We start from the raw sequence: 27,394 nt of genomic DNA, 5'->3' as shown, positions 1-27,394 counted from the left end.
GACCCGAGGCGCTGGAACTGGTCTAGGGGCATCAAGTAACTACAGCCAAGGCCACGTGGCTGCATCGTTCGTCTCGTCGCATTCGCTCTCTGCTAGACATCTTCGGACCCATCTGCGATTAGCCAGCGTGTGTGGCTTTTTCCGGCTGCCTATCGCCACGCGCTGCTTCGTTTACTTAGCTCATTAGTCCAAGCCGTGCTATTCACAAAAGCTGACGAATTTATTCGCGGCGACGAATACGTACTCTCGCTAAATTTTGCAGTAATTTGCCAAAGTGCCTTACGTTTTGTTGCTATGAGGTCCGCCAATGACGAGACGTCCAAAATATTGAAATCGCGCGTTTCTGAGACTTCTTGAGATGCTGTTTGCGTATCTTGTGTCTGTACGACGATCATAGGTCAGCGAACTCACTCATGAGTTGACTCACTCAGATGCAGATGTGAATGTGAGTCTGAGTGAGTGCGGGTGAGGGATATTTTGGTGAGTTTTAGTCCGAGTGAGTCCAAAGCGCGTTGAGATATATTTCTTGAGTGAGTCTCAGCGAGTTCCACTTCTGTCTGCCGACCTATGGTCCTATCACCCATCTTCAGCATCGGTGAGCCTTACCTGGATTCACGTTTATACTCACACCTACTCGCACCATATTCTAAAAGCAGCATCGTCCATACACCATTTGAATATTTATTGATGAGAGGTATGAATTCCGCAGGGAGTGCCATGAGCTTTTCCTCTCCCCCTCTCCCCCCACTCCGCTTGCCACCTGTTTCTGAGATTTTCTTGACAAATATATCTTATGGTGTCATCACTTTCAAGAAAACTGTTCTTGCTGGTTTGCAACCATTTATAACTCGTATTCGAAGGTATCATGTCAAAAGGCACCTAGAAGAGCATCGTTTGCGTGATATATTGTTTTTAAAGAGCCTTGACACCATGACCGAAATTGTAGCTAATTGTAGACGAACTGGCACCTAGAAGAGCATCGTTTGCGTGATATATTGGTTTTAAAGAGCCTTGACACCATGACCGAAATTGTAGCTAATTGTAGACGAACTGACTCATGCGTCGACTCACTCGGACTCAGATCCAGTCGTCAGTCGGAGTGCGTCTGAGTTTTATTCAAGAAAATTTTCGTGAGTCCGACTAAGAAACATTTCGGTAAGTCTGCGTCCGAGCAAGTCCAGCGTGCAAGTGAGCCTGAGTGAGTTCCGCAGTTTTTGCAGACCTATACTAATGATACATGTACAAGACAAGAAGCGCAAACTAAAGGAAAGTATAGAGGATGTGGTTCGTAACAAATAAAAAACAGCCCTTCAAATTCCCTTTCTTTCCTACACGGCGCCCCGCCGTGGTGGTCTAGTGGCTAAGGCTCTACGGCTAAAGTACTCGGCTGCTGACACGCAGGTCGCGGGATCGAATTCCGGTTGCATTTTTTTTTTTTATAGAGGCGAAAATGCACCAGGCCCGTGTGCTCAGATTTGGGTGCACGTTAAAGAATCCCAGGTGGTCGAAATTTCCGGAGCCCTCCACTACGGCGTCTCTCATTCGTTTTGCTATACAGCATTTTGCTATACAACTTTGCTATACAACTTTCAAATCATATTAATTCTGTAAATTCTGTAGAAACGTGCGTGGAGGATCAAAGGCAGCACCTCGACAGCGTACCGTATTGCTAGAATGCGTCTTCTTAAACTGAATGACAAGAGCACGGCGTAAGATGACGTCAAAAACTGCGTACTAAACGCGTGGCGTGTCCGCCGCGGTTTATCGGAGGATACGGTGCTCTGCTGCTGACCCGCGACCGGGTTTGATCGCGGTCGCATTTCGGTGGAGGCGAAACGGTGGAGGCCCGTGTGCTGTGAGATGTCAGCGCGCGTTAACAGTCAAAATTTCTGGAGCCCTCTACTACGAAGTCTCTCATAATCATATCGAGGGTTTGGGACGTTATAGCCCAGATAATAAAATGAACGCGTGTCGCGAAATTTTTCGTCCCTTATGCGTCTTGGGTGTATTAAAAAAAATTGCCCGCAGCTTCCCTCGGGGGAACACTGAGGAGGATGCAGAGCATATAATTGGTTAACAGGGTGTTAAAGTGCGACTTACTTGGGTCGATGGCTAAATTGGTTAACGTGGTTGTAGGAGGGGGTGTTAAATGAGTGAACACGTACACACGTATGCGAAAGGGCGGCGCTGGTCGAAGGGACGTCGATCATTGTGTTTGTGGATTCGTTGGAATTCATTTCACCGCGACCTTGGACGTCGACGCGCCGTACAAACCAACCGACGAGCGGCAACTGAGCGAGCGAGCGCCGACCTTGAGTACATATACAGCGCGACGGCGCATGCACTGTCAGCTGTCGAATGTTCGAGAAGGGGGAGAAGCGCAACGGCGCATGCGCGCGCGTCAGCTGCCGATGTTCTCGAAGCGCGACGGCGCATGCGCGCGCGTCAGCTGCCGATGTTCTCGAAGCGTGACGGCGCATGCGCGCTACATTATACAGCTAGCGAATGTTCGTGAAGAGGAAAAGCGCACGCGGTGTGTAGAGGAGGAAGGGTGCACAGATGGTGGAGGAGTGAAGCGCGCGCGGTGTGTAGAGGAGGAAGAGATGCACAGATGGTGGAAGAAGGAGGAGGAAGCTTGCGGACGGCGCCGCACTACAAGCCTCGAGTATTAGATGCTCCGCATCTAAAAACAATTATATAGGTCCGAAAAAGAAAAAAAAATAGGGAGGGAAGGCGTGCGAGTCGGTAGTGTTGCAAGGACAAGTTACCTATACTGGTTTCACGTTGCCATATTGCATTTCTGCCTTTCGTTGCCCATGTTATTGTTTGAGACATGACCATCGTTGTTACCTGTAGTAATAGCTAGAAGTGTTGTGCTGCTAAGCATGTCATAATTTCATAGCCCTGAACAACTCGGGAATATTTGCGAACTTGCAATTCGTGGTTCCTAAACTGCAGAACTTTCGCGCTTCGCAGTTTCCTCAGTTAGGACACACCAGTGTTCTTTTTCAAAGGAGACCTGCAACACTTTTTCAGCATGGTCAGAAAACGCTGCTGATCGGTAGTCGCTGCTCCAGAGAACACGCGTACCAAATATCATAGCGCAGCACGCGACCTGGAAATTACAATAACTTCTCGAAACTTAACTAAATATCACTTTCTATTCTCTCGACAAATGACGCTACAGGCTCAAAAGCACTACGTCCTAGACCTAATAACAGCCATTGGCTGATTTGAGCATGGCGCGCTCGGCTGTTACTGGAGCCGCCGCGAAAGGTCACTACTTTGGCATGCTTGTGCTCGCGACTGCACCGAAAAGCTGCGCATTCGAAGAAAAAAAAATCACAGCATATTCACGAGCTGAATGATGGTGAGGTGGGCGAATCTTCGTAGGTTATGGCTAATGCCGTTAATCCTTCGAGTAGTTCGCCTGATAAAATCATCATGCGATCACGTGAGGTACGCTGAAGAAAACTTTTATTGGGATTTCAAGTTACCATTACATATTACTCACTTGTAGTCGGAGAAGTGCACAGCTAGGGGTTCGAGTACCGGTTTTAGGGAAATGTTAGCAAACACGATGTCTATTCACGACCCTGCACGGTAGTAGCTGCAATGTGGTCTAGGGAGATCGGCCCTCCACACCCGCTGCTTTGCTTCGTCCATGCCCCACCAACGATACGACACGTACGTCGACGATCCAGAGACAGAGAGAGGCACTTGTTCCTCGCGCACTCAGGCAAAGCGCGTGCAGCAGCCGAGCGGAGAGTAGCGTCAGAGTAACGCCATCTAGGAAACCGAGGAGAAATGGTCATCTATTATACTGTTCGGAAGATACTGCCGGTTACGCGTGACATGTGGCAATGTCAGACTAAGAGGAGCTTCGCCCCTAAAGGTGCTCAAAGTCACTACGCGCGTGGCACATTTTCTTTCCCCCGTATGATCCCTCCGTGCTTAGCTTCTAACGTTTTCGTCGGCACAAGAGAAGAGACAATGCGATTGCAGCGTGCGACAAATCTTCGTAACTCCGCTCGTACTGGTAGGATTCTGAAAAATTTTGCGGCGGTGAATTCGTGAAACAATAACGTTCTTTAGTGAATCCATTCGATTCCTAGTTATAAATGTAATTCGAGAATCATTTAAGGGCAAATGCCTTCCTCATAGGCCCCTTCTATCCACATTCTATGTAGTGGTTGCTGATCCGTTTTATTTTCTCCTGAAATAAACATCAAGAAGAGCGAAAGATGAAAGCAAAAATGTGAAATCGGAGGGGAAACGAATATATAAAAAATGTGTACACTTACATATAAATGGAAAATAAAATTCACTTAAAAATTAGAAGTAGCACCTGGCAATCAATATACCAACGGCTAAAAATTTCGCATGATTTCGCTCAATATCAAGCTTGAGATGTCGCTCTACTCTACTTAAATCACCAAAATGAAGGGAGCGCAAAAGTTATTCCTTTTCTGTTTGTGATGCATTTGCGTAGCATAGCTGTTAAGTTCTTGATAGCACTTTACGAGCGTTGTTCCGTCACTGATTACTTGACATATCCTCACATACCCCCATAAAAATATTCGCAGCTGTAGAAACAAAACGCTGCATGCACATACCACATAGTTTTGCTCGCCGCGGTCATCCGGTGGTCGTTATTGCTCGTACAGTATAGACTTGGTCAAATTTTGAGCCCACTATATAAAAAAGGCCGGGTTATCCAAATTTTGTGGTTTCTAATGGAGTTTATTCTTCCTCCTCCTCGTTCTGTATGGCCTGAAATTCGCATCTTGGGCGGCGCAAAATGGGAGGGAACCAGCAAACTTTTTAGGTATACGGACTGATCAAACGCTCTTCCTGTTTGACAAACTTCAATTGCTTTCTTCGAAAAACGATTAGCATCGCCGCTGCTCAATATTGAAGCAGTTCCATGTTACTCGATGAAGGCGTGTGCAGCAGTGTTCAGTGTTTTAGGGGCTTGGGTTAACCTGGAGAGTTAAGGTTTCCACTTGCTTCGCCTTCCTTATCATGAGGCAGCCTGTAGCGATATAATTGTTGGGGTTTAACGTTACAAAACCGCCATATGATTATGAGAGACGCGAGCCTGTGGCGAATGCATCGGCTTGTAACAATGTGATGAATTATAAACAATCATACTCGAGTGCATTGAGATGGCCACCTTTCAAGCTTGCCCTTCAACTTGAAAGGTGGCCATCAATGCAAGAAAATAAATAATTTCAGCGTCCCTGCAGGAATGAAACCAAAGCTATCTGCGCGGCAATTTAGTAATAAACCACAGAGTTGCGACAGGTTTCGAACCTGCTTTGGGAAAACACCCGTCTTCTGTGGCCCCTCTTTCAACAAGGATGCGTGTACATAAAGTAATTGTATACGCGCACAAAGCGTTCAATATTGTAGTATTACAACTGAAAATATCTACGCACGTGTCTGAGCATCGCCAGTTTATGTACGGTATAGCCGCTGCCAGTGTGATTGGCGGGTGGCTTCTTCGAATTACGTTTGCAATGAGACACTACTTCAAAAAAAGGTTTACGTATTATTCAGCGTATACCGCCGAGCATAGCGTTGTTTAGTGTGCACGCGTCATTGTAACGGCGAGTTTTCGCGGATTTGTGACGCCACGCAGAGAGCAGGTGATCTTGGCACGCCGAAAATTTCTGACGCACACTGGTGAACCAATGACCAACAATACACCGCATTGAAAATAATTTATTCCTATTTTTTTACGTAGTCGTGCGTAAGTGGTCATTTACGCGATGGTTAATTAATATCGCGAAATTTGTTGCATTGCGTAACGCGCAGGTGTACTGTGTGCATGACCTGCAATATTTCGATGAGTCATAAACGTATGATACGGAAGGAAGAAATGTGGGGTAGTTTAACCGTACCGTTGTTATTATTGCTCACATTGTATATATATATATATATATATATATATATATATATATATATATATATATATATATATATATATATATATATATATATATATATATATATATATATATATATATATATATATATATATATATATATATATATATATATATATATTTGAAATAGTTCGAGCTTACACCGTTTGCGTTGTCGTACTTAGTTGGAAGAGCCGGTGTGGAGGAGTAAAAGGCCCTTTCCTCTCTTTTCTCTCGTCCTTCACGTGTCTATAGCTGTCAAAATTAATCTATTTGAAATTTAAATACAAAACAAGTGATACAATGCATAAGATATGAAGCCATACATCAGAGATATAACGCCATAGTAGACAGTGGTACAGATAGATAATATAAGTATTACAGACTGTACTGATAAACACATAAAAAACAAATAGGTTATACAAAGTGTGCTGGTAAGCACAAAAAAGCATACACTAAAATATAGAATAACAGTAACATATAGTACAATAAACTATGAAATAAGCAATCAAATATAGAATAACATCCAGGAGGACATATATAGAGCTCGTCTTTGCGCACTTCACATTAAATTCAATCCAAGAACCCTTGATTCTTTATTTCGACAATCATAAGGCAGTATTCATGAAGGGAAAACGAAGTCCGCACCTCAGTACCATATACGACCCATAAAACAGCATTGTAATGCTGTGCACACGTGCTGTCACTCATTTGTGTGTTCGAGTGGGCAATGTAAGGGGTATTCAAGTCCATCCGAATGGCCCCCAGAGCTTCGCCCACTCATCATCATTCACTTCATGGATATGCTGTATTTTTTTTTCTTTTTGCTTGTGAAGCTCGATCACATCAAAATAAGAAAATTGCGATGGTATTTTGTACGTCATTACGAATGGCAGTAGGGTTAGCTTTTTCTTTACTTTTTTTCTAGAATCTACCAAAGAGAAGTAATAATTGTCGGGGTTTAACATTACAAAGCCACGATATGATTTTGAGGGACATCATGATGGAGGACTCCGGAAATTTTGATCACCTGAGGTTTTCTAACGTGCACCTAAATTTGAAAAAGCAAACCTGGGGTGTTTTCTCCTCCACCAAAAATTCGATCACCGCTACCCTCGCGGAGATAAAGACAAGAATTTTTTAAAATATTTATAGCCCAGCTCTAAATTCACGTCAATGTACCGCCTCTATACACGCGCGCATTGACGACCGGATAAGCGCGGCGAGCAAAAAAAAAAAAAAAACAAAATACTATATCCTGTGCATAGTGCCGTTGTTTCCCAGCTGCGAACGTTTGGTGGGCCGTCTGTGCGAAGGTAAACGAGTCAATGACTGCAATAGCGCCCGTAAAGCGTAATAGAGTGCTCAAAAATATACCACTACACGTACATATCAACGCACACACGAACAGAAAGTATAATTGAATCCCCTCTCCTCCCGTGAAAAAAAGAAAGTCTGGCTACTCTACTGATGTTTTCTAACAGCAGCCTGGTTACTTATGCAACACACACACTGTACAACGCATTTATAGAATACTGTACGATGTCTACCAGGCGACTGTACAACATCCTCAGCGAAATGCACATGGTTCACTTAAATGCAGGGACGTATAGCCAAAGGCGGCACACCGGACTCCCCCCCTCCCCACCCCCCTGCAAATAATTTTTCGCCATGACATAGCGTATAATGACCATTTCAAAAAGTGCAATCTCCCCACCCCTCGCCCTTGCAAAATATTTCTGGCCACGCCTCTGCTCAAATGTCCTTAGCTTTTTCACCTTTCCCCCAATACTCAGTTATAGGTAGCGTATATATGTATAAACACCACTTGTGAAGCCTTAACATGTTCCACCACGTTGCAATGCATGACCATGACTCAATTTGATTTCACAGTTATGTGCGCGAGCTCCATCCTCTAGGCTCTATAGCAATAACTTCAGGATTAGTTTTCGAAGTAGACAATAGTTCTCCAGTTCGCAAATATCAATTGGTAGTTAATACCACAGAGTTTCCTTAAAGTACACTAGAGGAAAGTCTGGCGGGAGTGTCTGTGGTAGCTGCAACAAGAATCTGAAAACGTTGGCTTCAACGCATGACTCTTCAGCCAGCTTGGGAATTACGGGTTGTTCACGGATATGACTAAGTTTCGTTGTTTCGGCTCCGTTTTACGCCACCTAAAGAAACTTCTCCGTTTGGTGCCATGTGGCACGTGGCTATTTTGCCGCTAGGCGAATTTCAGCAAATGTGAGCAGTTCCACTTGTTCGTCTTAAACTTTTAGGCTCACCAATTCAAATCGGCTCACGAAGTTCACAGGGATCTATTCTTTCATCCGAAACAAACACCAAAACACAACAAATATAAACAAAGCCCCGAGTGCGTTCAAAGCCGCAAAATGAAACCGATGATCGCACTACCATAACCGCATGATAGAAGACGAGGACGTGCGCTACTCAACAATCTTCAGATACCCTTTTGTCACGCATGCGCATAAACGAATAAATCAACATGTGCGTATCAGAAGCGGTCGTGCATAAATTGAAGTTGGAAGTCCAGCAAACCAATTGACGGTTCATTTACGGAAACTACAAAATCTAGCATGTTCTGTTGGATTTCCGGACACAGCCATTCTGGGAGCTCATCTTCTCAAAAAGAACAGGAACGCTGCACAAATAAACCGTCTATCGCTTTGCTGGCTTCCTCGGTGGCTTCTGGAGCACCTCGAGTTGCAACAGACGCCTCATTCGCTGTGTTCTCAGCCTGCCGTGGTCCTCTCAAGTCGTAGCCACCCTGGTAGAGGCGGGTATCTGGCCTCTCTTCTAGCTCCTACAGCAACGTGGCCTACTACACATTGATCGGCTAGCCCATGCGCCTGATAGGTGCCGCCTGCTTGCCCGGCTGCAAAGTCGACCAGGAACTGGGATGGGCGAGCTGCGGCAGATCTATCGAAAAGCTGTGGGACCAGTGCCTCCAGCCATCCATCAATCTTCCTCCTCCAACAGAAAAACCACTGGCTATCGACACCGGTCTGGGAGGGCTCTCCAAGCGTCGTTCACCCATCTGCGCTCTCCTGCTTGAGAGCGTAAATGGGTGAACGACGCTTGGAGCCCCCCCCCCCCCCCCCCCATGTGCTTCGTGGCTGTCGCGTGCGACTCAAGAGCTGCGTTGCTCGCCATGGCAAAACCTGTATGGGCAGCCTTCGGAACACAGCTGCTCGCCACCAAACTGAAGAGACAGTAGGATTGGGCGTGTGGGTATAACATGATAAGGAGCGCATGATCCTATCCCCTCCTGTCGTTTGCGCTGTTAGGCACTCTTTATCACCAAACTGCATGCCTCCTTGCCTGTGGCGTCGATGTACGTTTCTCTGCACTGGGTCCCATCTCATGTGGGAATTCAAGGAAACGAGCAGGCAGACGCCCTGGCGAAAGAAGTGAATCACTCCGCCGTCTGTGTGTGCCGTTCCGTGGTCGCCTCAGACTTTTCGAGGCTCACATTGAGGTGGCTGTCGCTACGCTGCCGCCCTGACGATCGTGTAGCCAGCACCTGCTGTGTGTTTGTCCAGCGCTTCGCACACAACGAGACGTCTTGCTCGCCGCACTCAGTCGTCATAGTCTGCCGCGGCTACAGAGAGCAATCTCCTAGCTTTTCCCTGTACGCCACCACACTCAGGTCTTCAAGGTGGTTCTTCGCTTCCCTGGGGACACTGGATTGGACAACCGGCTATAGAAACCGCCCACCACGTCCTCGGTCATGGACGCCATTTCTTTCCTTCTTCTCTATTCTCCGCTTATTTAATACCCTCACTCCACCCCTTCAGGCGCAGAGTCGTGCTTCCAATCAGGGCTGCAGAAGTTGAGTCTTTTCCTTTCCTCAACCCCCCTCTCTCTCGCTTTGCTGGACCTCCAACTTCAAATTATGCCCCACCGCCGCTGCCCTACGGTTGTCATGATGTGACCGGCTATGGCCCATTTCTTTCGCTTATAACGTCGGCTTCCCTCCGTTTATTCTCAGTGACATTCTGCTGTATTTCAATCACATTATGATTAATCTGTAAGTTTCCACACCATAACAGGCTTCGTCAGGGCCACTGTAGTAAATGCGGTTAGTAAAAAACGTTGGGTAATATGTAAGGTAGAGCTCTGGGCTTGCGGCTGGCTCTGGTAGGGTCTATAATATAGTTTGCAACCACAGCGAAAGGTTCCTCCGTTACTATCACTTTCAATTTCCCGCATGATGGCTCGCTTTTGTCAATATAAATACGTGCTGCCATCCAGTGGGGATGGATCATGCCCGCAGCGGCCTCAAAGATTGGCGTGATGTTTTTTTTGCCGGCTGGCTTACCGACCGCTCAGGAGGCTCAGGACTGTGCTCGCTGCTCTGCAGCATTCCGGGTCGCACCAGCTGCAACGTTACACAGTTTGATATAACAGCTGTTATCGACTGGCTGTTCTTACACTACGCTCAAACTGAAGTGGCTGCACGGCATATTCTGTGCTGCCAGGATGTCGCTGAAAGCTTGTAAATCTGGTAAGGTTTGCGTTTGTTTTCGCTTTATTTTGTGTGATCTTGTGAACGTCCAACTCCAGCGCAAATCCTCTCCTGAGACGCGTTCGGCGGATGTCGCGGAAGTTTGGTGTCAGACCGAAAATTTATACCTTACAATATGCACTCTATTGCACATTCCTCAACACGTGGTCGTTGAAACGAACGCCTGTGACAGAAGCTTTGTACTGTTACGTACAGATGTGTTACGCTTTTCTCTGACAATCGTATAACAGCTGTTTGACGATTAGCGCTGTTTTGTTGTTAATCGAAACGCCGAAGCGAGAACGCATTGTATGCGCTATGCGCTGGATCATTCACTGTAATGCCTGAAAAACATTTTTTGTCACTTTTCAGGAAAAACGTTGCTGGAAAAGATTCTATGAGTTGGAAATGTTTAATTTTAATGACGGGGCTAGCCAGAGACTTCTTTCTCACGGGGGGTCCTACTGCTTTTTATCGTCATGCGCGCGGATATGTTGGTTCTAGGCATGTAAATATGTTGGGGGAGGTGGGGGACTAGGGGGGGTGAGATTGAAAACCCCTTCCTGCTTGTTAAGCCACTGTCAGACTTTTTCTTTTTTTGTCTTGTTTTGCACGCTACAGGACGTAGCCAGGGAGTGGCTACGTCCTGTAGCGTGCAGGAGGCACTTTATTGTGTTCGTAATAACTTCTAATAACAAGTAATAACATAATTATGATTATAATATTTAAATATGTGTGAGCATCAATTCCATAGGCAGCAACGGTGGAGGTTGTGGGCCTCCCCTTCCCCCAGGTCGCAGTACTTAGTGTTTAGCTGTATGCCTTCCTAATTTTAGCTGGCTCAGCTATCTTTCTGCAAAATATGCTGAAGAACAAAGGAGCAGTAAGTACAAGATAGATTTCCTATGATATCGGATAAAGTAATTGAAAATGCACGTCCTTGCCCTTGTAACAGCTACATGTTCACCGTATGCCTGTGCAGGCTTCTTCTTCAGGAGGGGGGGGGGGGGGGGCGAAGGTTCATCACAGCACCCTTCACCTACGTGATAGGGGGGAGGAGGCACCCTCCTCTACCCCCCTCATGCGCATGCCTACGATGTTCATGATGCATATCCCAAGCAGCGAATCTATTGAGCAGATGCAACTTCGTTTTTATGGTTCAGTTTCGTGGTGAAGCAGCCGATCTCCCAGGGAATGCTCTTCTGTATTGTTTCAAATAATGTATCTCTGATGATCTGTGGAACCACTGTGCAGGCATGCCATGTCCCCCTCTGGCACCTGGTAAGCTCCGCATCTACAGCATGCGCTTCTGCCCATTCTGTCAGAGGGCCCTCCTCGTGCTCCATGCAAAGAATATTGAGTAAGTATCAATCGCGTACGATTTGCAAAATGCAAGTGATGACTGTTTGTTAGAATAATCATTACAAAATAGTGATCTATGCTAACTGTACGCTGTGAAAACTGAACCGACTCGAATCACACTGAAATAAGCACCTCCTTAGGGGCTTACCGCAGGTTTATTGTACTGAAGCACAGCTGGAGCGCGATTCTCATGGTGTCCACCTCGTGGACTGTCCATTGTGTGTTTCAAATCATGTATCAAATCAGCTCAATAACTTCAGTTATCGTAGCCGATTTGATACATAAGCAATAACTGAAGTTATCAAAGCTGATTAGATACACAAGCTAGATGATAAATGCGTTAGTGCACCTTCTGTAGCGCTTTAATCAAGAATTTGATTACCTGGCTGGGTTTTAGGGCACAAATGGTGGCTTGTGGAGGTATGCTTGAAGTATCTAAAAGAATGAAGCAATACTCGCTGCACCTGTACATCCTTTCGTTTCTCCTTTTTTTTTATTCTGTTTGTCTCGAACCGTCTTCTTTGACTTGTATATATGCCCTTCCTATCTAAATAAAACTTAGTTGGAAGTCAGCACCCTTTGCCTCTGTTGTCTAATCATTTTATAATTGTTCCATGTACTCTCAGTGCTTTTTGGAATGAAACCCTCTATTTAAATTCTGTCTTGTTTCCAGCCATGAAGTTGTTAATATAAACCTCAAGGACAAGCCCGAATGGCATTTCAAGTTGAATCCAGCTGGCAAAGTCCCAATACTCCAACAGGACGACAAGCTGGTCTGCGAATCGTTGATTGTGGCAGAGTATTTGGACGATGCTTATGGAAAGGAGAAGCTTCTGCCAACGGATCCCTACCTCAAAGCGAGGCAGAAGATGTTTATTGAAGTCGGCTCTGCGGTGAGTGACTTTGAAAGTGTACAAAGAGGCAACTGGGCTTTGGTCTTCACATATTGCTTTCATTGATTGATTGATTGCTATGTCGTGTTTAACTTCCCAAATGCACCTTATGATGAGGAGAGACGTCTTAGTGGAGGGTTCTGAAAATTTCGACCACCTGGGGTTCTTTAAAGGGCCCGTAAACTACCCAGAGGTCGAAATTAAGTTGTGGTGGGGAAATTGTGCACGAGTGTACGACGAACACAGAACTGCGAGAATTTTTTAGACTTGTTGATTATCAAACCGTGATGACCACACCTTTCGCTTTCTCATGCGCTTTGCTAAGCTGGTATTCTCTCTCACGCCACTTTGCCCTCTTGCCGAGCGCCCCTCCTATACCCCTCCCAATCTCAAGTGGCATACGTCATCACTGACACGCTGCTTGATACACCATCTAGTTTCGGTTGCTGCGACTCCGGCCGTCGACTCCGTCAGTTGCGTGCTTGTTGGCAAACCGTGGCTGCCATAATCGTGCCGGTATAAAACCTGCGTTGCGCGCACGCCTTCGAAGGATTGCCAACGCGATAGACCCGTACAAAGACACGTTGTGCCCCGCACATGTTACACGCACGCACATGACAAACAACAACAAGCAGCGTGGACAGCTGCTTGTACACTGATGAGAAGTCGTAGGCTCTTGCTCGACCAGTCACAGTATATTTGGCATATTTGGCTCGGCGCGTTGGAGATGTGGCACGGCGCGTCACGCGGAGGCCCAGAAAGAAGGAGAGATTGTTTCTTGAAATTGGTGGTGCACCGGCGGCTCTTAGCGCTGCCACGTGCAGAATCGTTGATCGCGACGGCATTCTGCAAACGATGTGCGCGTTTACTTGAAATGCTTCGAAAAAATATCGGAGGTTGTTTACGAGCTGTTTAACATGCGCCCAAATCTGGCCTACAGCATTTAGTCCTCCATCGAAAATGCAGCCGGGATTCGATCCCGCGACTTGCGTGTCAGCAGCCGAGTGCCTTAGCCACTAGACAACCACGGTGGGACAACATACTGCTTTCAGGGATTTGTTTTCTTTGTTTTCATGCAGTATGGAACCTTGTGAAGACTTCATCGAAGTGGTATGCAAACGGGTCAGGGGATCAACCGTTGCAATATCTGCTTATAGTGATAGCTTGAAAGGTCTTGACATACAATGCAGCCCCTGGTGCAAAACTATTCCGCATCATGAAACCTTTGAACATTCCTTTGTAATCTCCTTGCAGCAGTCAGGCACCCCAAAATTGTCAGCTTTACCCCCGAATGCAGAGATGTTACTTGGCTCGCGACTTCAACTTAACTTGAGCAAGTCGGTGCGAAGCAAGTAGCGGACTTCAAAACGCCCAAGTCAGCCTTCGCGTTTCATAGATGCTCAGGCTGTCTTGCTTGGTCAAGTCAAGAACGAGCTTCAAAGCAGAAACACGCTGCTCGCCTGCTAGCGAGGGTAATAATGAAGTTGTTCGCGTAAGGCATGCATTACACCAAAAAAAGACCCTACGTTTTAAAATAACCATAAAAACGAAGGGCCACAAGCATATTCTTGCCATTTTACGGCTAACGAGCGGCACGTGGTGCCTGCCACCACAGCGATGCGCAGTGTTGCTTCTGTAAAGCGTTCGTTGCCCGCTGGTTTTAGTGGCCACCCAAATGCGGTGCGTTTCTCCACGGTTGCTTGTTTGGAGGAGAAACAAGCATCGCGTTGGGTTCTTCCGTCGTTTTTTTTTCTCAATCGAACGCCATGGCATGTATTTGTGCTGACCTGGCTCACGAGGTGACGCGATTTTCACGGTATTTGCCTTTCTGTTCGCCTGTGTGCATGCCTGTAATTGGCTAGGTCGCAGTTATTATGAAAAAAAAAAAACAAGTTCTGGGAACAAATGTGATTCGTATCCTTTTGTTGAGCTTGGTAAACAAAAGAAAAAGCGGGGGTCAGGACATTGCCCTCAGCAGAATTCTGTCTCGTGGGGTGCAGCAATGTATCGCTGCATGATGGTGACGCGGATAAAAAAACCCGTGATAGGGGCACCTCTTTTTTGTGTGTGTGTAATTTTACGTAGCGTTGTGCTACAAGCGATGCCTTTCTGAGCGAGAAACAGCGCCCTGGACGGGACGAAAGGATAGACGAGGCACACGGACGCAGCACCAAGTCAATTTTTTTTTTTTTACCGAAAGACACGGAAAGTGTCATCGTGTTATAGAAAAACAGAAATAGCCTTTGCGGTTACGGAACACTTCGGCGTTGTCGACACCGGGGCTATTTATACGCACGTGTGTGTAGTCGACACAACCTGTAACGCAAGGGAACTCAGCCACTTCATAACAGTCCGCCGGCTGCGGAAAGCGCACCAGCATCGCGTACAGGTGCTTTGCGATGAGTAGCGTAACTTTTCCGACTGCACGGCACACTGTCGACTACGGAATGTGGACGAAATTTCCGGTGACTGGTTGGAATGTGCCAGCGCTGTAAAACCTGAGAGCCATCAGTAGCTGTAACACTGGATGCACGGGCTGTCTTCGGTTGTCCCCACTTTCACGGAGCGGCAACATAACGAGCAGCTGCCCCACGGCGTTCTTCATGAATCTGTACCTAGCGTGGAATTGTTGCTCGTCGTACAACTCCATCGGATTTCCTTGGTCACGTAAAGCGGTTCCAAGAATCTTCGGCAGGCAGTGCGCCTCAAAAAATGCTACGCTTATGGCGAGGCAAGCAAACTCAAAAGCGGCCACCTTTCACGCGACGTCCATTCGAGAGGTGGCCATGTTGGAATAACGCGTGAAGTCGCTTTCAAGCAAGCCCCGCAGCTGACTTGAAACTTGTCCTGACTTCGACCGAGTCAAGTCGCCTTCAAGTCATCCGCAAGTTCGAGAACGATTTATGGCGACCGGCAAGACTGTCTTGAGTCAAGAACGAGTCAAGTACGAGTCAAGTAACATCTCTGCATTCGAGGGTTAGGGTAGAGGCACATCCTATTAAATCAGCTATTTCAGAGAAGCTGCATGGCATTTCTGTTTAGTCTTTTTTGTTTCCAATAATATCCTACAGCCCCGCACATAAGTCATGGTTTCTTTCCTGTGTACATGACAAAGGTTTTGGAACCATCTGCACGTGTCAGCATTGAACATTTCTGTGATCAAGGAAAGTTTGAAGGCACATTTTTCACTGATCAGTTATTTTAGCAACATTGGTATAAGCGAGGCGACACCTTCTGTTTTCAACGACACTGACCAGTCAAATGCAGCTCATTTCTCAATGGGTCACTAAATTTGTCATTGTTGTTTCTCAACTAGGTCTCCTTGCACTAAACTTTAGTTAAGTGTCCTCTTTTATTTATTTATTTATATACTTATTCAAGTTGCACTTGCACATCCTCATTCGGAGTGTATTAAATGGGAACGGGGTACTGTTAAAATAGCAAATTCAAGACATATTAAGAATAATAGTTATATATAGTGCAAAACAAAAAACAGCAATTGAGACTTAAGGCATAACACGAGACGAAAAGGTAAGCTAAAGAACATTTTACGAAGTGTCACACATCTTTGTCAAAGTGCAGTAGACCTTGGAATTTTTCTCATGTCAGCTTCAGTAGCAATATCTGATTTCAAAGTGTTTCACCGAAATTCGCTTAAGTTTGTGATTCACTTGGCTCACAAGAAAAAAATACTACCGTAATTACTCGAATCTAACGCGCACCTTTTTTCCGGTTAAGCCAGTTCATAAATCGCATGCGCGTTAGAATCGAGTACGAACAAAAAAATTACGGTCAATCTATTGCCATCGGCAAATCCAAAATGACCACCTCCTACGTGCGTCGGCATGGCGCGTCGGCCATTTCTGCCTATGTGTTTCCCATGTGCGGCACTTCGTACGTGTGCTGAGGAGTTCGTCATCTAGTAGTGCATTCGCATCGACGGCATGGAAGGGCCAACTCCAAAAACTCGAGTGCACCACGATGCCGCTTTTAAAAGAAAAGTCATCGCGTGTGCAGAAACGGACGGAAATCGGACCGCATCGCGGTCGTTCGGAGTTCCCGAAACATGCGTGCGGGACCGGCGGAAACAAAAGCAGAAGATTGTCGACAGCAAAGGTTCACGCAAAGGCTTCAGTGGACCACAGCAGGGTCGGTTTCCGCAAATTAAAGAGCTGCTCGGCGAGTATGTGCTTGAGCAGCAAGCGGCACAGCGGCCCGTGACGACAGAACTGCTCCAAATGCGAGCTATGCAATTAGTCTTAGAAAAAGGTCTAATGCGGAGCCAGTTTAAAGCGAGCAGGTGCTGGCTAACTAACTTTATGAAGAGGAAAGGCTTTTCCCTCCGAAGAAGAACATGCATATGCGAAAAGTTTTGCGGAGGAGTACGATGAAAAGCTTCACAGTTTTCAGAGGTTCATTCTAAACTTGCGGCGCAACAACGGCTACCTGCTTGGGCAAATCGGAATTGCCGATCAGACGCCTCTTTACTTCGACATGCCTGGCACTACAACCGTCGAGAAGAAGGGGGCAAAGCAAGTTCGCGTGCTGACATCGGTCCACGGTAAAACTACAGTGACGGCAATGCTCTGTTACACGTCAGATGGGCACAAGCTTCGCCCGTACTTCATATTTAAATAGAAGATGCTACCAAAAGGAGTTGTTTTTTCGAGTGGTGTGATCGTGCGGGCGAGCGAGAAAAATGGGTGCGCGTTGCAATCGATGTCTAACATTTTTTTTTTTTTTTTCGCGGTGGAAATCGGGTGCGCGTTACAATGAGGGCGCGGTAGAATCGAGTAAATACGGTATTTCTTATTCTGAAAAAACAATGTTTTTTTGTAGCTTTATACTCCGAGCAAGTTAATGACGGTTGCTTACAGTGAAAAATTAATTAGTATAAGTATTTACAACTAGCCTATCTGGTTCTTGCAATGGTATATGAAAAAAAAGAAAAAAAAAAAGAGGCACAGCACTGGCCATTTAGTGCATCTCTTGCAGGGGCACCACGTGCAGCTTTTGAAACTCTTTTCATTCACGTCCAAGAGACTTATATCTTTTGCACTCTATGCCATTATAGTCCTGAAATTCTCAAAGCCACTGTACCATGCTTCATTAGAAGTATCAGTCTATGTTTTAAGTTGTAGAAGCCAAAAGTAGTCATGATGGTACTATTTGGAATGCATCTTTGGTTCTGATGTTATTGTTTAGTTAGTGGATTTGTTTCTGTTTCGATTTCAAACCTTACTGACAGGCCCTTATGCCAGTGCTCAAGATACATTACAACAAGGACAACAGAGTCGAGCTGTGGAAAGAGTTTAAGGAGAAGGTGCGAGCTTACGAAGAGGAACTGTCTGCAAGAAAGACTCTCTACATTTCTGGCGAGTTTGTGCTCTATGTGCTTTCTCAAAGGGCCCCTCTTAAGATCTGGCCACTTTCAGCTGACAATCACAGTGCTTACATTGTTCATTCACAATCACGTCTGCCATAAGTTACACGCTGCATCCCATGGAAATTGTCAAATTTCAGACTGAACATCGTTAGCCTTTTCTGCAGGCGCTGTGCTGTGTTGGGATAGCGGTGTATCACACTCGGTACATGTAAGTGCTTGTGCTTCACTGCACAGCATAATAAAGAAGGTGCATCATGCACACAAATTGGGCGTGTGCGTACTGTGATGTGCGCTCATCACGTGAGGCTCCACGTCCGGTACAAGAGAATGCAGGGCTGCAATTCAGCTTGCGAATGTTCAACAGGGCAAGTGGCTAAAAGTGTGAAGCTCACCTCCTCACGTCATAGTTTCGCACAACTTCTAAATGTGTTATAGCTCTCCTTCTAACAAACAAATTTGAAAAATTCTTGCAGCAGAAGGCACTCTATTGGGCACGTTATAACTTCTAGTGCATAACTAAAATTCGCTATGTAGCCTGGTTAGGGACCCTTCAAGCACTTTCAGTGTACTTTGGTATCAAATCTCTTATATTTAAGACGTGCAAGTGAATACAAGTACTATATAGTTCTGCATAGCCATTACATTACATCAACCTTTTCCCAACCAAGCTTTTGGGCCAAAAGTGGCACAAAAATACCGATTCTTTATGTGATTTTTCATTTTAATTTTCTTGAAGCAACTTAAGAAACTAATTAAAGACATTTTTTCTTTTTTTTTTCACAAGATGCAAGTGAAGTCATTTTTCTTTTTGAAATATGCAGAGTACTGGCATCATTGCACTGCACCATAGAAACTGCTCTAGCCACTCTAGTCCTCAATGCAGAAAACATCTATTTGAAATAAAATAAAAAATAAAGGGCTAGGGAAAACTAGCCTTTGAAAAAAAACAAAAAAACTTGGGGGTTTGTTTACATCTATCGGCATCCACTGCGAATACACTGAGATGCGTTTGTGGCCCGGATGTGTTGGTGAGGGAAAATACAATGCTCTGTGTAGTCACTGCAACACTTGCAGGAGAACTGAAATTTATCCAAGTTCAACAAAACCTCAGCAAACAAGCATTTTTTTGCTTTATTTCTGAACAGAGCTGTTGCCGACACACTCCTGTACAAACGAGGACTTCATTTTGTTATACGTGTTGGTAGAACCAAGTTTTTTTTTTTTACCAAAATGCGTGCTTTGAGCACATTTATAAATTTTTTACTGCACCATCTTTTCAAGCCAAAAAGAACTGAGCAAAATGAGTCAATATAACTTAACTGTGGAGCCCCTGAATACTCTTTTCACCATGGACGAGCCAAGATTGTTTTCTGCTGGGAAAGGGTTAAACACCAAAAGCCACTTTGGCATCCCTTACAATATGCAGATATGTAAAGCAGTTTGCAAGTGTTAACAGCGCCTCGAAAGCCTGCCTGGCTCAAATGCCTTGCACACATTTTCATGTTTTCTATTCATCTAATGTTACTAAAGGACCAAAAGTGTGTGCTTATTCATTTCGTCCTGAGCTGATCCTGCATTTTTATTGCACACGTCCCATGTTCAGTCTCCTCATTTGCCATAATGATAAAATTGCATGCATAAATGTCATTTTTGCGGGGGGTATACACTACTCTTGAATGACCACTGCTCAGCAGTGTTGGCACAGTCACAAATACCTGTCTGCGCACGCAGGCCACAAAAGAGATGCAACCAATGTGGTTTGGGTATGTAGGTCAGCATTGCTCTCATGTCAACTGCACCACCTTATATAAACTTTCCCTACTAAGCTTTTTTTCGGAAACAATGCAAAAATACAGATTTTTTATTTGTTTTTTTTTTATTCTATGTGTCTGAGAAGACCTAAAAAATTATTCAGAGGCACTTCATTTCCAAGATTCATGCAATTTCTTTTCTGAAACAGGCAGAGGATTAGGTAACATCACTAATCTGCACCATGGAGAGTACCCTGAGCTCTCCACTTTTCACTGTAGAAAACATCTCTTTGATGAAATTTTGAAGATAAACAGTCCTGATAACAAACCTTGGATGCGCCTGGGGTGGTTTGCTTATATTGCGGGGGACCACTGCTGATACATTGATACTTCGTCATTGTGCAAATCAGATGGTTTAGAGGAAACTGTGCTGCCATGTATAGTCATTGCCTTACTTGAAGTAGGACTGAGTTTCTTCACTTAATGCAGTTTCTACAAACGAGGGCCTATCAGCCTGGAAATGTGTAAGGATTGCTGTCATGAGGCAAAAGCACTCCTCTTAACATATTTATGACTGCTACAGTAGAAATAGTTACGGTTTAATGTGCTGAGATCGCAACACTGCATTTTTGATGTGAGGGTTTAAATGCGGGAAGCCATGTGGACATCTCATTGCATAGCCCATCATGCACTAGCCATGGCTTCCTCTGCTCAAAGCAGACAGGTTGCTCATAGCCACACTATTGTGCAATTGTGGATGGGCCAAACATAGCAAGCCTTCTCTAATGTCAAGAATGAAACTCTGGTAACTTGAGTTTGTTGTTGTGGCTTGCTTATTCCAAGGAGTACGTGTTTATTTTTCTTATTAAAACTGACAAACAGGTATGCGCACTTGAAAGCATCATTAAGGTGATGGTTTTGAATGTATTTCATGAGTGTAATTGTTCCGGGAGCACTGTGTACTCAAACAGTAATAACCAGTCAATCAATCATTCATAAATAACTTTGCTATTTGATCTCGAATTACATGGACTCTAGATCTTGTGATTAGTACACACTTACCCTTCTTTTCTGGTTATCAGAAAGATAAATGAATGAATAAACTGAATGAATGAATGAACTGAATGAATAACCTGTTTGTAGCTCAAGGATCCATTAATGTTTAGCTGTGTTTTCTTTCACTTTTACTTCAGGTGACAAGCCTGGTTTTGCAGACTACATGGTGTGGCCCTTCTTTCCTCGAGTGCAAGCCTTTGCAACCATCTTTCCCGAGTTGAAGCCTCCGACTGTCGAAGAGTTCCCACACCTTTACAAGTGGATCGAAGCTATGAAGAAAGACAAAGCAGTTATGACGACTCTGAACGGAGATTACCTGCTGCAGCACACAAAGAGTGTGCTTGAGAACAATGTTGATTACGATGTAGGCCTGTGATTATGCAAGTGGACAGATATGGTTATGCAGGTGTTATTAAGCACCATCTCACCATAAAAAAGTGTTATCCATAAAGTAAGTTTTGGAATAACAGGGATTTGTAGCAGTATCTACCCTTATACGCTTTCGGTTACAGCCAGTCCGCTTAAACTATGCATATCCGGGATCTTTGCCATGCCTATATCTTTTTTTATAAACGTCTTTGCATTTATGAAGTAAAGCTTTTATTCTGCATACTGATCTTGTACAGCGTATGGCCCTGTATTTCCCAAAAACTGTCCTGTAACATTGAGAGCCTGTACCGCTTCACTACTTTAATGACACCTGTGACATGTCAAGTTTATAGTTACTTGCTGCTAATGCATTGCTCAACTTTCTCTGACAAGAACACTAAGTGCTTTGAAGCAGCAGTGTTATGTTGACCTTAGTTAGGCCACTTTGAAGTGCAGAACTATATATTCTCGATGAGTAATTGTATTGTCCATCTTGTTTGATTAGATACAACATGTGTAATATTTATTTCATGCTTGAAAGTGACTAGGTAGCATCCTTCTTGCAGTTTTGATGTGTCAAGTGTGGCGAGTGTGGAGGGTTGGTAAGGGTGCATTGAAATGATCATAAAAGCAGTTCATCTCTCTTCTTAGTTCACATCTTTTTTTGTGTGTGCTGTGATTGCGAATTGTTGGTCTACTTATGTGGTTTGCTGGAATTAATTGTTGGAAACTTTTGTGTTGTGATAGTGAGCACATGATCTATGTACTGGACCATTTACACTGCCAGTGGCTTACATTTATTTTTAATATAACTGTGATAGCTCCTGTTAGAATGTTGAAGGAGCACATTTACAGCCTTGTTGCTTGGACCCTATTTGCTTCTCAAAGAAGTGTTGATGCAATTTTAGACAAATGAAGTGTAGAATATGATGTGAGCAGTGGTTACAGGTGCTCCAAAAGTAAAACGGAGCACATGAACTGTGGCCAAGGTACGCAAAAGTAAATGCCAGCGTGCTGCATTAGAGAAGTGGTTCTTTATTTTTATATGAAAATGTGCCAGGAGATAAGGCCGTCATTTCTGTATAAAAATGAACAACCACTTCTGTAATGGAGCACGCCGGCATCGCTGTTGTGTAGTTTGGCCACAGCTTGGGTGCTCCGTTTTACTTTGGAGCACCTGTACACACATCAGCATGCGTTCTTGCTGCTGAATGGTTTTGGTTTCTAGTACTCTAAAGCTATTCTTGCACAGTCGAGAAGTGGGAAAATGAAAGCGGGTAGAACTGATGATGTGGCCTGTGCTCCCAAATGCAGTTGTCATGTTTATTGCCGTTGCATGTTTATTGCCAATGCAGTTGTATGTGTAATTGCTGTCACAGTATCCTAAAAATTTGAGAGCTTTTAAATAAAGTTGCTGCTTATGTCGGGTCCTTTCAATGAGGTCACTAAGTCCCCTGTGGTTGCCACTGCTTTTGCATTCTTGTTAATATACAGGACATATATAACACATACTTTAGAATGAGAAAGGTAAGGTTAAAGTGCTTTAAACTATGCAATCTGTTTTGCTTGTTAAGAGGCTCAGCATTGTGTTCCAGGATTTCCACTGTTTCTGTTCTAAGAATAAAGAAATCGTAAGTATCTGTATTCATCTAATCTAGCTTGTCTTCTCTCAAAAGTGTCATTCTTGTCAAGCGCTGCTGTCCTCCAAAGTTTTTGTGTCCTAAAAGGCAAGCTACTTAACAATATTGTCACGTATTACAGTATGTCTCGTGATTTTATATTCTCTTTATGCTGCATAGGATGTCCATGTCATTAAAGTGTTTTTTGCAGACTAGGCTTTTTAATTATTTGGCTAGCTTCAGACCAGATCAGAAATCGCAAGACTGTATGCGTAAAAATGAGACTTTTCGTTAACCTTGTTTAACTGACATGGCTTGTGTCACTCACCCACTGAACAACCAAGATTACTTGTCGAATTAAGTTCCATCCCCTTACCTTCTACCTCTAAAAAAAAGGGAAAAAAAATGTCGGGGACACATTAGAACTTGAAAAAGTTGTACATGTGAAAGCATTAATGACACAATTTGTCACAAAATTGGCTCCATGGCATGTTTGCAGCAACCAAATACACCTCTGAATTAAGGAAGGCAACAGCTTGGTCCAATTTGGATTAATGGGCACATCAGACAAACTCTCCAGTTTTCCGATTTTGAATAATTAATAGAATTTTGATGAATGAGCACTCCAGGCCAAAATGGTAAGCTGGTAGCAGTTGAAATTTGGCAAACTTGAGCTTTCCAAAAGTTAATCGAATTTTGATAAATAGGCACTTCAGACCAACATGGTAAGCCTGTAACACTTGAAAATCTCTAGTTAGCCAATTTTCTAAAGTTTGTCGAATTTGGATGAATGAGCACTTCAGACCAAAATGCTAAGTCTGTGTGTAGCCTTTGAAAATCGAAAGATTGGAGTTCTCCAAAGGTTCATCAAATTTGGATAAAGGGGCACTTCAGAACAAATTGTGGTAAGGCTGTGGCATTTACAATTTTTTCTTTAGGTATGTCGGATTCTGATAAATGGGCACTTCAAATCAAAATGGTGAAGCCTGTTGAACAAAAGTTGAGCCTTATCACAGCTGATTAGGGCTTCAACTTTTTTTCTGGTTTTCGACATGTAATGCGGTGAAGCAGGCGCATAAGGGAACACGTGGCTCGGATAGGTTCTCTCGCTGCAGTGTGTGACGTCAAACAAAAGTTGCGCCTTATCACAGCTGATTAGAGCTTCAACTTTTTCGGCTGTTTTTAGGCATGTAGTGCGGTGAAGCAGACGCAACAGGGGTACACGTTGCTCGGATAGTTTCTCTCAATGCAGCGTGTGACGTCAGACAAAAGTTGTGCCTTATCACAGCTGGTTAGGGCTTCAACTTTTTCGGCTGGTTTTAGACATGTAGTGCGGTGAAAGCAGACGCATCAGGGGAACACGTGGCTTGGATAGGTTCCATCGCTGCAGCGTGTGACGTCAGACAAAAGTTGTGCCTTATCACAGCTGATTAGGGCTTCAACTTTTTCGGCTGGTTTTAGACATGTAGTGCGGTGAAAGCAGACGCATCAGGGGAACACGTGGCTTGGATAGGTTCCATCGCTGCAGCGTGTGACGTCAGACAAAAGTTGTGCCTTATCACAGCTGATTAGGGCTTCAACTTTTTCGGCTGGTTTTAGACATGTAGTGCGGTGAAAGCAGACGCATCAAGGGAACACGTGGCTTGGATAGGTTCCATCGCTGCAGCGTGTGACGTCAAACAAAAGTTGCGCCTTATCACAGCTGATTAGAGCTTCAACTTTTTCGGCTGTTTTTAGGCATGTAGTGCGGTGAAGCAGACGCAACAGGGGTACACGTTGCTCGGATAGTTTCTCTCAATGCAGCGTGTGACGTCAGACAAAAGTTGTGCCTTATCACAGCTGGTTAGGGCTTCAACTTTTTCGGCTGGTTTTAGACATGTAGTGCGGTGAAAGCAGACGCATCAGGGGAACACGTGGCTTGGATAGGTTCCATCGCTGCAGCGTGTGACGTCAGACAAAAGTTGTGCCTTATCACAGCTGATTAGGGCTTCAACTTTTTCGGCTGGTTTTAGACATGTAGTGCGGTGAAAGCAGACGCATCAGGGGAACACGTGGCTTGGATAGGTTCCATCGCTGCAGCGTGTGACGTCAGACAAAAGTTGTGCCTTATCACAGCTGATTAGGGCTTCAACTTTTTCGGCTGGTTTTAGACATGTAGTGCGGTGAAAGCAGACGCATCAAGGGAACACGTGGCTTGGATAGGTTCCATCGCTGCAGCGTGTGACGTCAGACAAAAGTTGTGCCTTATCACAGCTGATTAGGGCTTCAACTTTTTCGGCTGGTTTTAGACATGTAGTGCGGTGAAAGCAGACGCATCAGGGGAACACGTGGCTTGGATAGGTTCCATCGCTGCAGCGTGTGACATCAGACAAAAGTTGAGCCTTATCATAGCTGATTAGAGCTTCAACTTTTTCGGCTGGTCTTAGACATGTAGTGCGGTGAAAGCAGACGCATCAGGGGAACACGTGGCTTGGATAGGTTCCATCGCTGCAGCGTGTGACGTCAGACAAAAGTTGTGCCTTATCACAGCTGATTAGGGCTTCAACTTTTTCGGCTGGTTTTATACATGTAGTGCGGTGAAAGCAGACGCATCAGGGGAACACGTGGCTTGGATAGGTTCCATCGCTGCAGCGTGTGACGTCAGACAAAAGTTGTGCCTTATCACAGCTGATTAGGGCTTTAACTTTTTCGGCTGGTTTTAGACATGTAGTGCGGTGAAAGCAGACGCATCAGGGGAACACGTGGCTTGGATAGGTTCCATCGCTGCAGCGTGTGACGTCAGACAAAAGTTGTGCCTTATCACAGCTGATTAGGGCTTCAACTTTTTCGGCTGGTTTTATACATGTAGTGCGGTGAAAGCAGACGCATCAGGGGAACACGTGGCTTGGATAGGTTCCATCGCTGCAGCGTGTGACGTCAGACAAAAGTTGTGCCTTATCACAGCTGATTAGGGCTTTAACTTTTTCGGCTGGTTTTAGACATGTAGTGCGGTGAAAGCAGACGCATCAGGGGAACACGTGGCTTGGACAGGTTCCATCGCTGCAGCGTGTGACGTCAGACAAAAGTTGTGCCTTATCACAGCTGATTAGGGCTTCAACTTTTTCGGCTGGTTTTATACATGTAGTGCGGTGAAAGCAGACGCATCAGGGGAACACGTGGCTTGGATAGGTTCCATCGCTGCAGCGTGTGACGTCAAACAAAAGTTGTGCCTTATCACATCTGATTAGGGCTTCAACTTTTTCGGCTGGTTTTAGACATGTAGTGCGGTGAAAGCAGACGCATCAGGGGAACACGTGGCTTGGATAGGTTCCATCGCTGCAGCGTGTGACGTCAGACAAAAGTTGTGCCTTATCACAGCTGATTAGAGCTTCAACTTTTTCGGCTGGTTTTCGGCATTTGATGCGGTGAAGCAGACGCAACGGGGGTACACGTTGCTCGGATAGCTTCTCTCAATGCAGGGTAAGGCGTCATACAGAAGTTTAGCCTAATCATAGCTGATTAGAGCCTCTACTTTTTCGCGTGGTTTTCGACATGTAATGCGGTGAAGCAGATGCATGAAGGGATTATTTGGCTCGAGAGCCTTTCACAAAGCCGACATTGAACATAGCACGTATCATAGTAGTTGGGGCATCATCAAAATTTAATTTGAAGCTCGTGTTTTGTTGAAGGCAGGATTGCCTTTCAGTCGCAATGGGAATTTTGAGTACGTTAACATTTAAGAGCATACGGATTTCATTTATTGATTAATAAATTAAGTGAAAAAGCTTCTAGGTCCAGCTGGCTTTCTTTTTTGCCTTAACAGTTAGCCTGAACATCAGTTCCGCCCGCACTTGTGCTTTGAAAAACGGGATTGTGCGCGTCAGTGCTTTTACTACAGTAGGCGTTTCTTTGTACTCAGTAATACCAGCGGTAGGTTCGAACTACCTAATGATTGTGGCACCTGAACACCATGCACTCTTAGTTATCGCAAGGGCACGAGAATAACTGTGATTAGAAGTTGTTCTGCACATTATTCGGGTTCACTCTAAAAAAAATGTACGTGCATTTGTGATTTCAACACTGTACGACTGCCTTTACTGCCGAGTACAGCAACGAGATTCGAACCACCAACCTACAGATAACGAGCTAGACACGTTAGCATCTCGGCTACACGGGAACCTGCGTTTGGAAGTTTTAGTCTGCAGGGGTTTTGTTTCGTGAAATCGGTGCCCGGATATGAGTATTCCGCAAAAATTTTGACGTATATGAAAAATTCATTTTGATATGTATCGTGCACGCCTGTTTATATAATACAGACAATAATAAGAACTTTTATGAAAACGTCTCGTACCGTCGTAAGCAGGCTTAACGTAAACTCGCGTGCATTTTACGTCCCACAGTCTGTTGACTTTGATATGATAACGAGGAATCGAGTAATGAAGGTTTTTGGAAATTTCGACTATGTAGTGTTCTTTAACGCACACATATAGCATTTTGCCTACATTGAAATCTCACTACCAT

General features: G+C 44.8%; 1 protein-coding gene across 2 annotated transcripts; it reads left to right on the top strand.

Moving 5' to 3' along the window:
* Positions 1 to 10,291: 10,291 nt before the first annotated feature.
* On the top strand, positions 10,292 to 21,379 carry LOC119172235 (glutathione S-transferase omega-1). Of its 2 annotated transcripts, none has more exons than XM_037423269.2 (5): positions 10,292 to 10,458; positions 11,713 to 11,818; positions 12,494 to 12,713; positions 17,962 to 18,088; positions 21,044 to 21,379. In XM_037423269.2, exons 1-5 carry the CDS (start codon positions 10,434 to 10,436, stop codon positions 21,280 to 21,282), a joined length of 717 nt encoding a protein of 238 aa, XP_037279166.2. In that variant the 5' UTR covers positions 10,292 to 10,433; the 3' UTR covers positions 21,283 to 21,379. The 2 variants fall into 2 exon arrangements, with proteins under 2 accessions (XP_037279166.2, XP_075749579.1); XM_075893464.1 differs by lacking the exon at positions 10,292 to 10,458 and adding an exon at positions 11,231 to 11,341.
* The last annotated feature ends 6,015 nt before the right edge of the window (positions 21,380 to 27,394 follow it).

This window comes from Rhipicephalus microplus, chromosome 4 (assembly GCF_043290135.1).
Source record: "Rhipicephalus microplus isolate Deutch F79 chromosome 4, USDA_Rmic, whole genome shotgun sequence".
Taxonomy (NCBI): Eukaryota; Metazoa; Arthropoda; class Arachnida; order Ixodida; family Ixodidae; genus Rhipicephalus; species Rhipicephalus microplus.
The sequence above is the reverse complement of the archived record's forward strand: the minus strand, read 5'-3'. Positions and strand labels throughout refer to the sequence as shown.

What these genes read in the sequence shown, in the direction of transcription:
- LOC119172235 (XM_037423269.2), top strand. Translation starts at nt 10,434, where the DNA reads ATGTCGCTGAAAGCTTGTAAATCTG. An exon ending in CTCCATGCAAAGAATATTGA is followed by an intron (nt 11,819 to 12,493) that starts GTAAGTATCAAT and finishes TCTTGTTTCCAG; the next exon opens with CCATGAAGTTGTTAATATAA. An exon ending in TTATTGAAGTCGGCTCTGCG is followed by an intron (nt 12,714 to 17,961) that starts GTGAGTGACTTT and finishes CCTTACTGACAG; the next exon opens with GCCCTTATGCCAGTGCTCAA.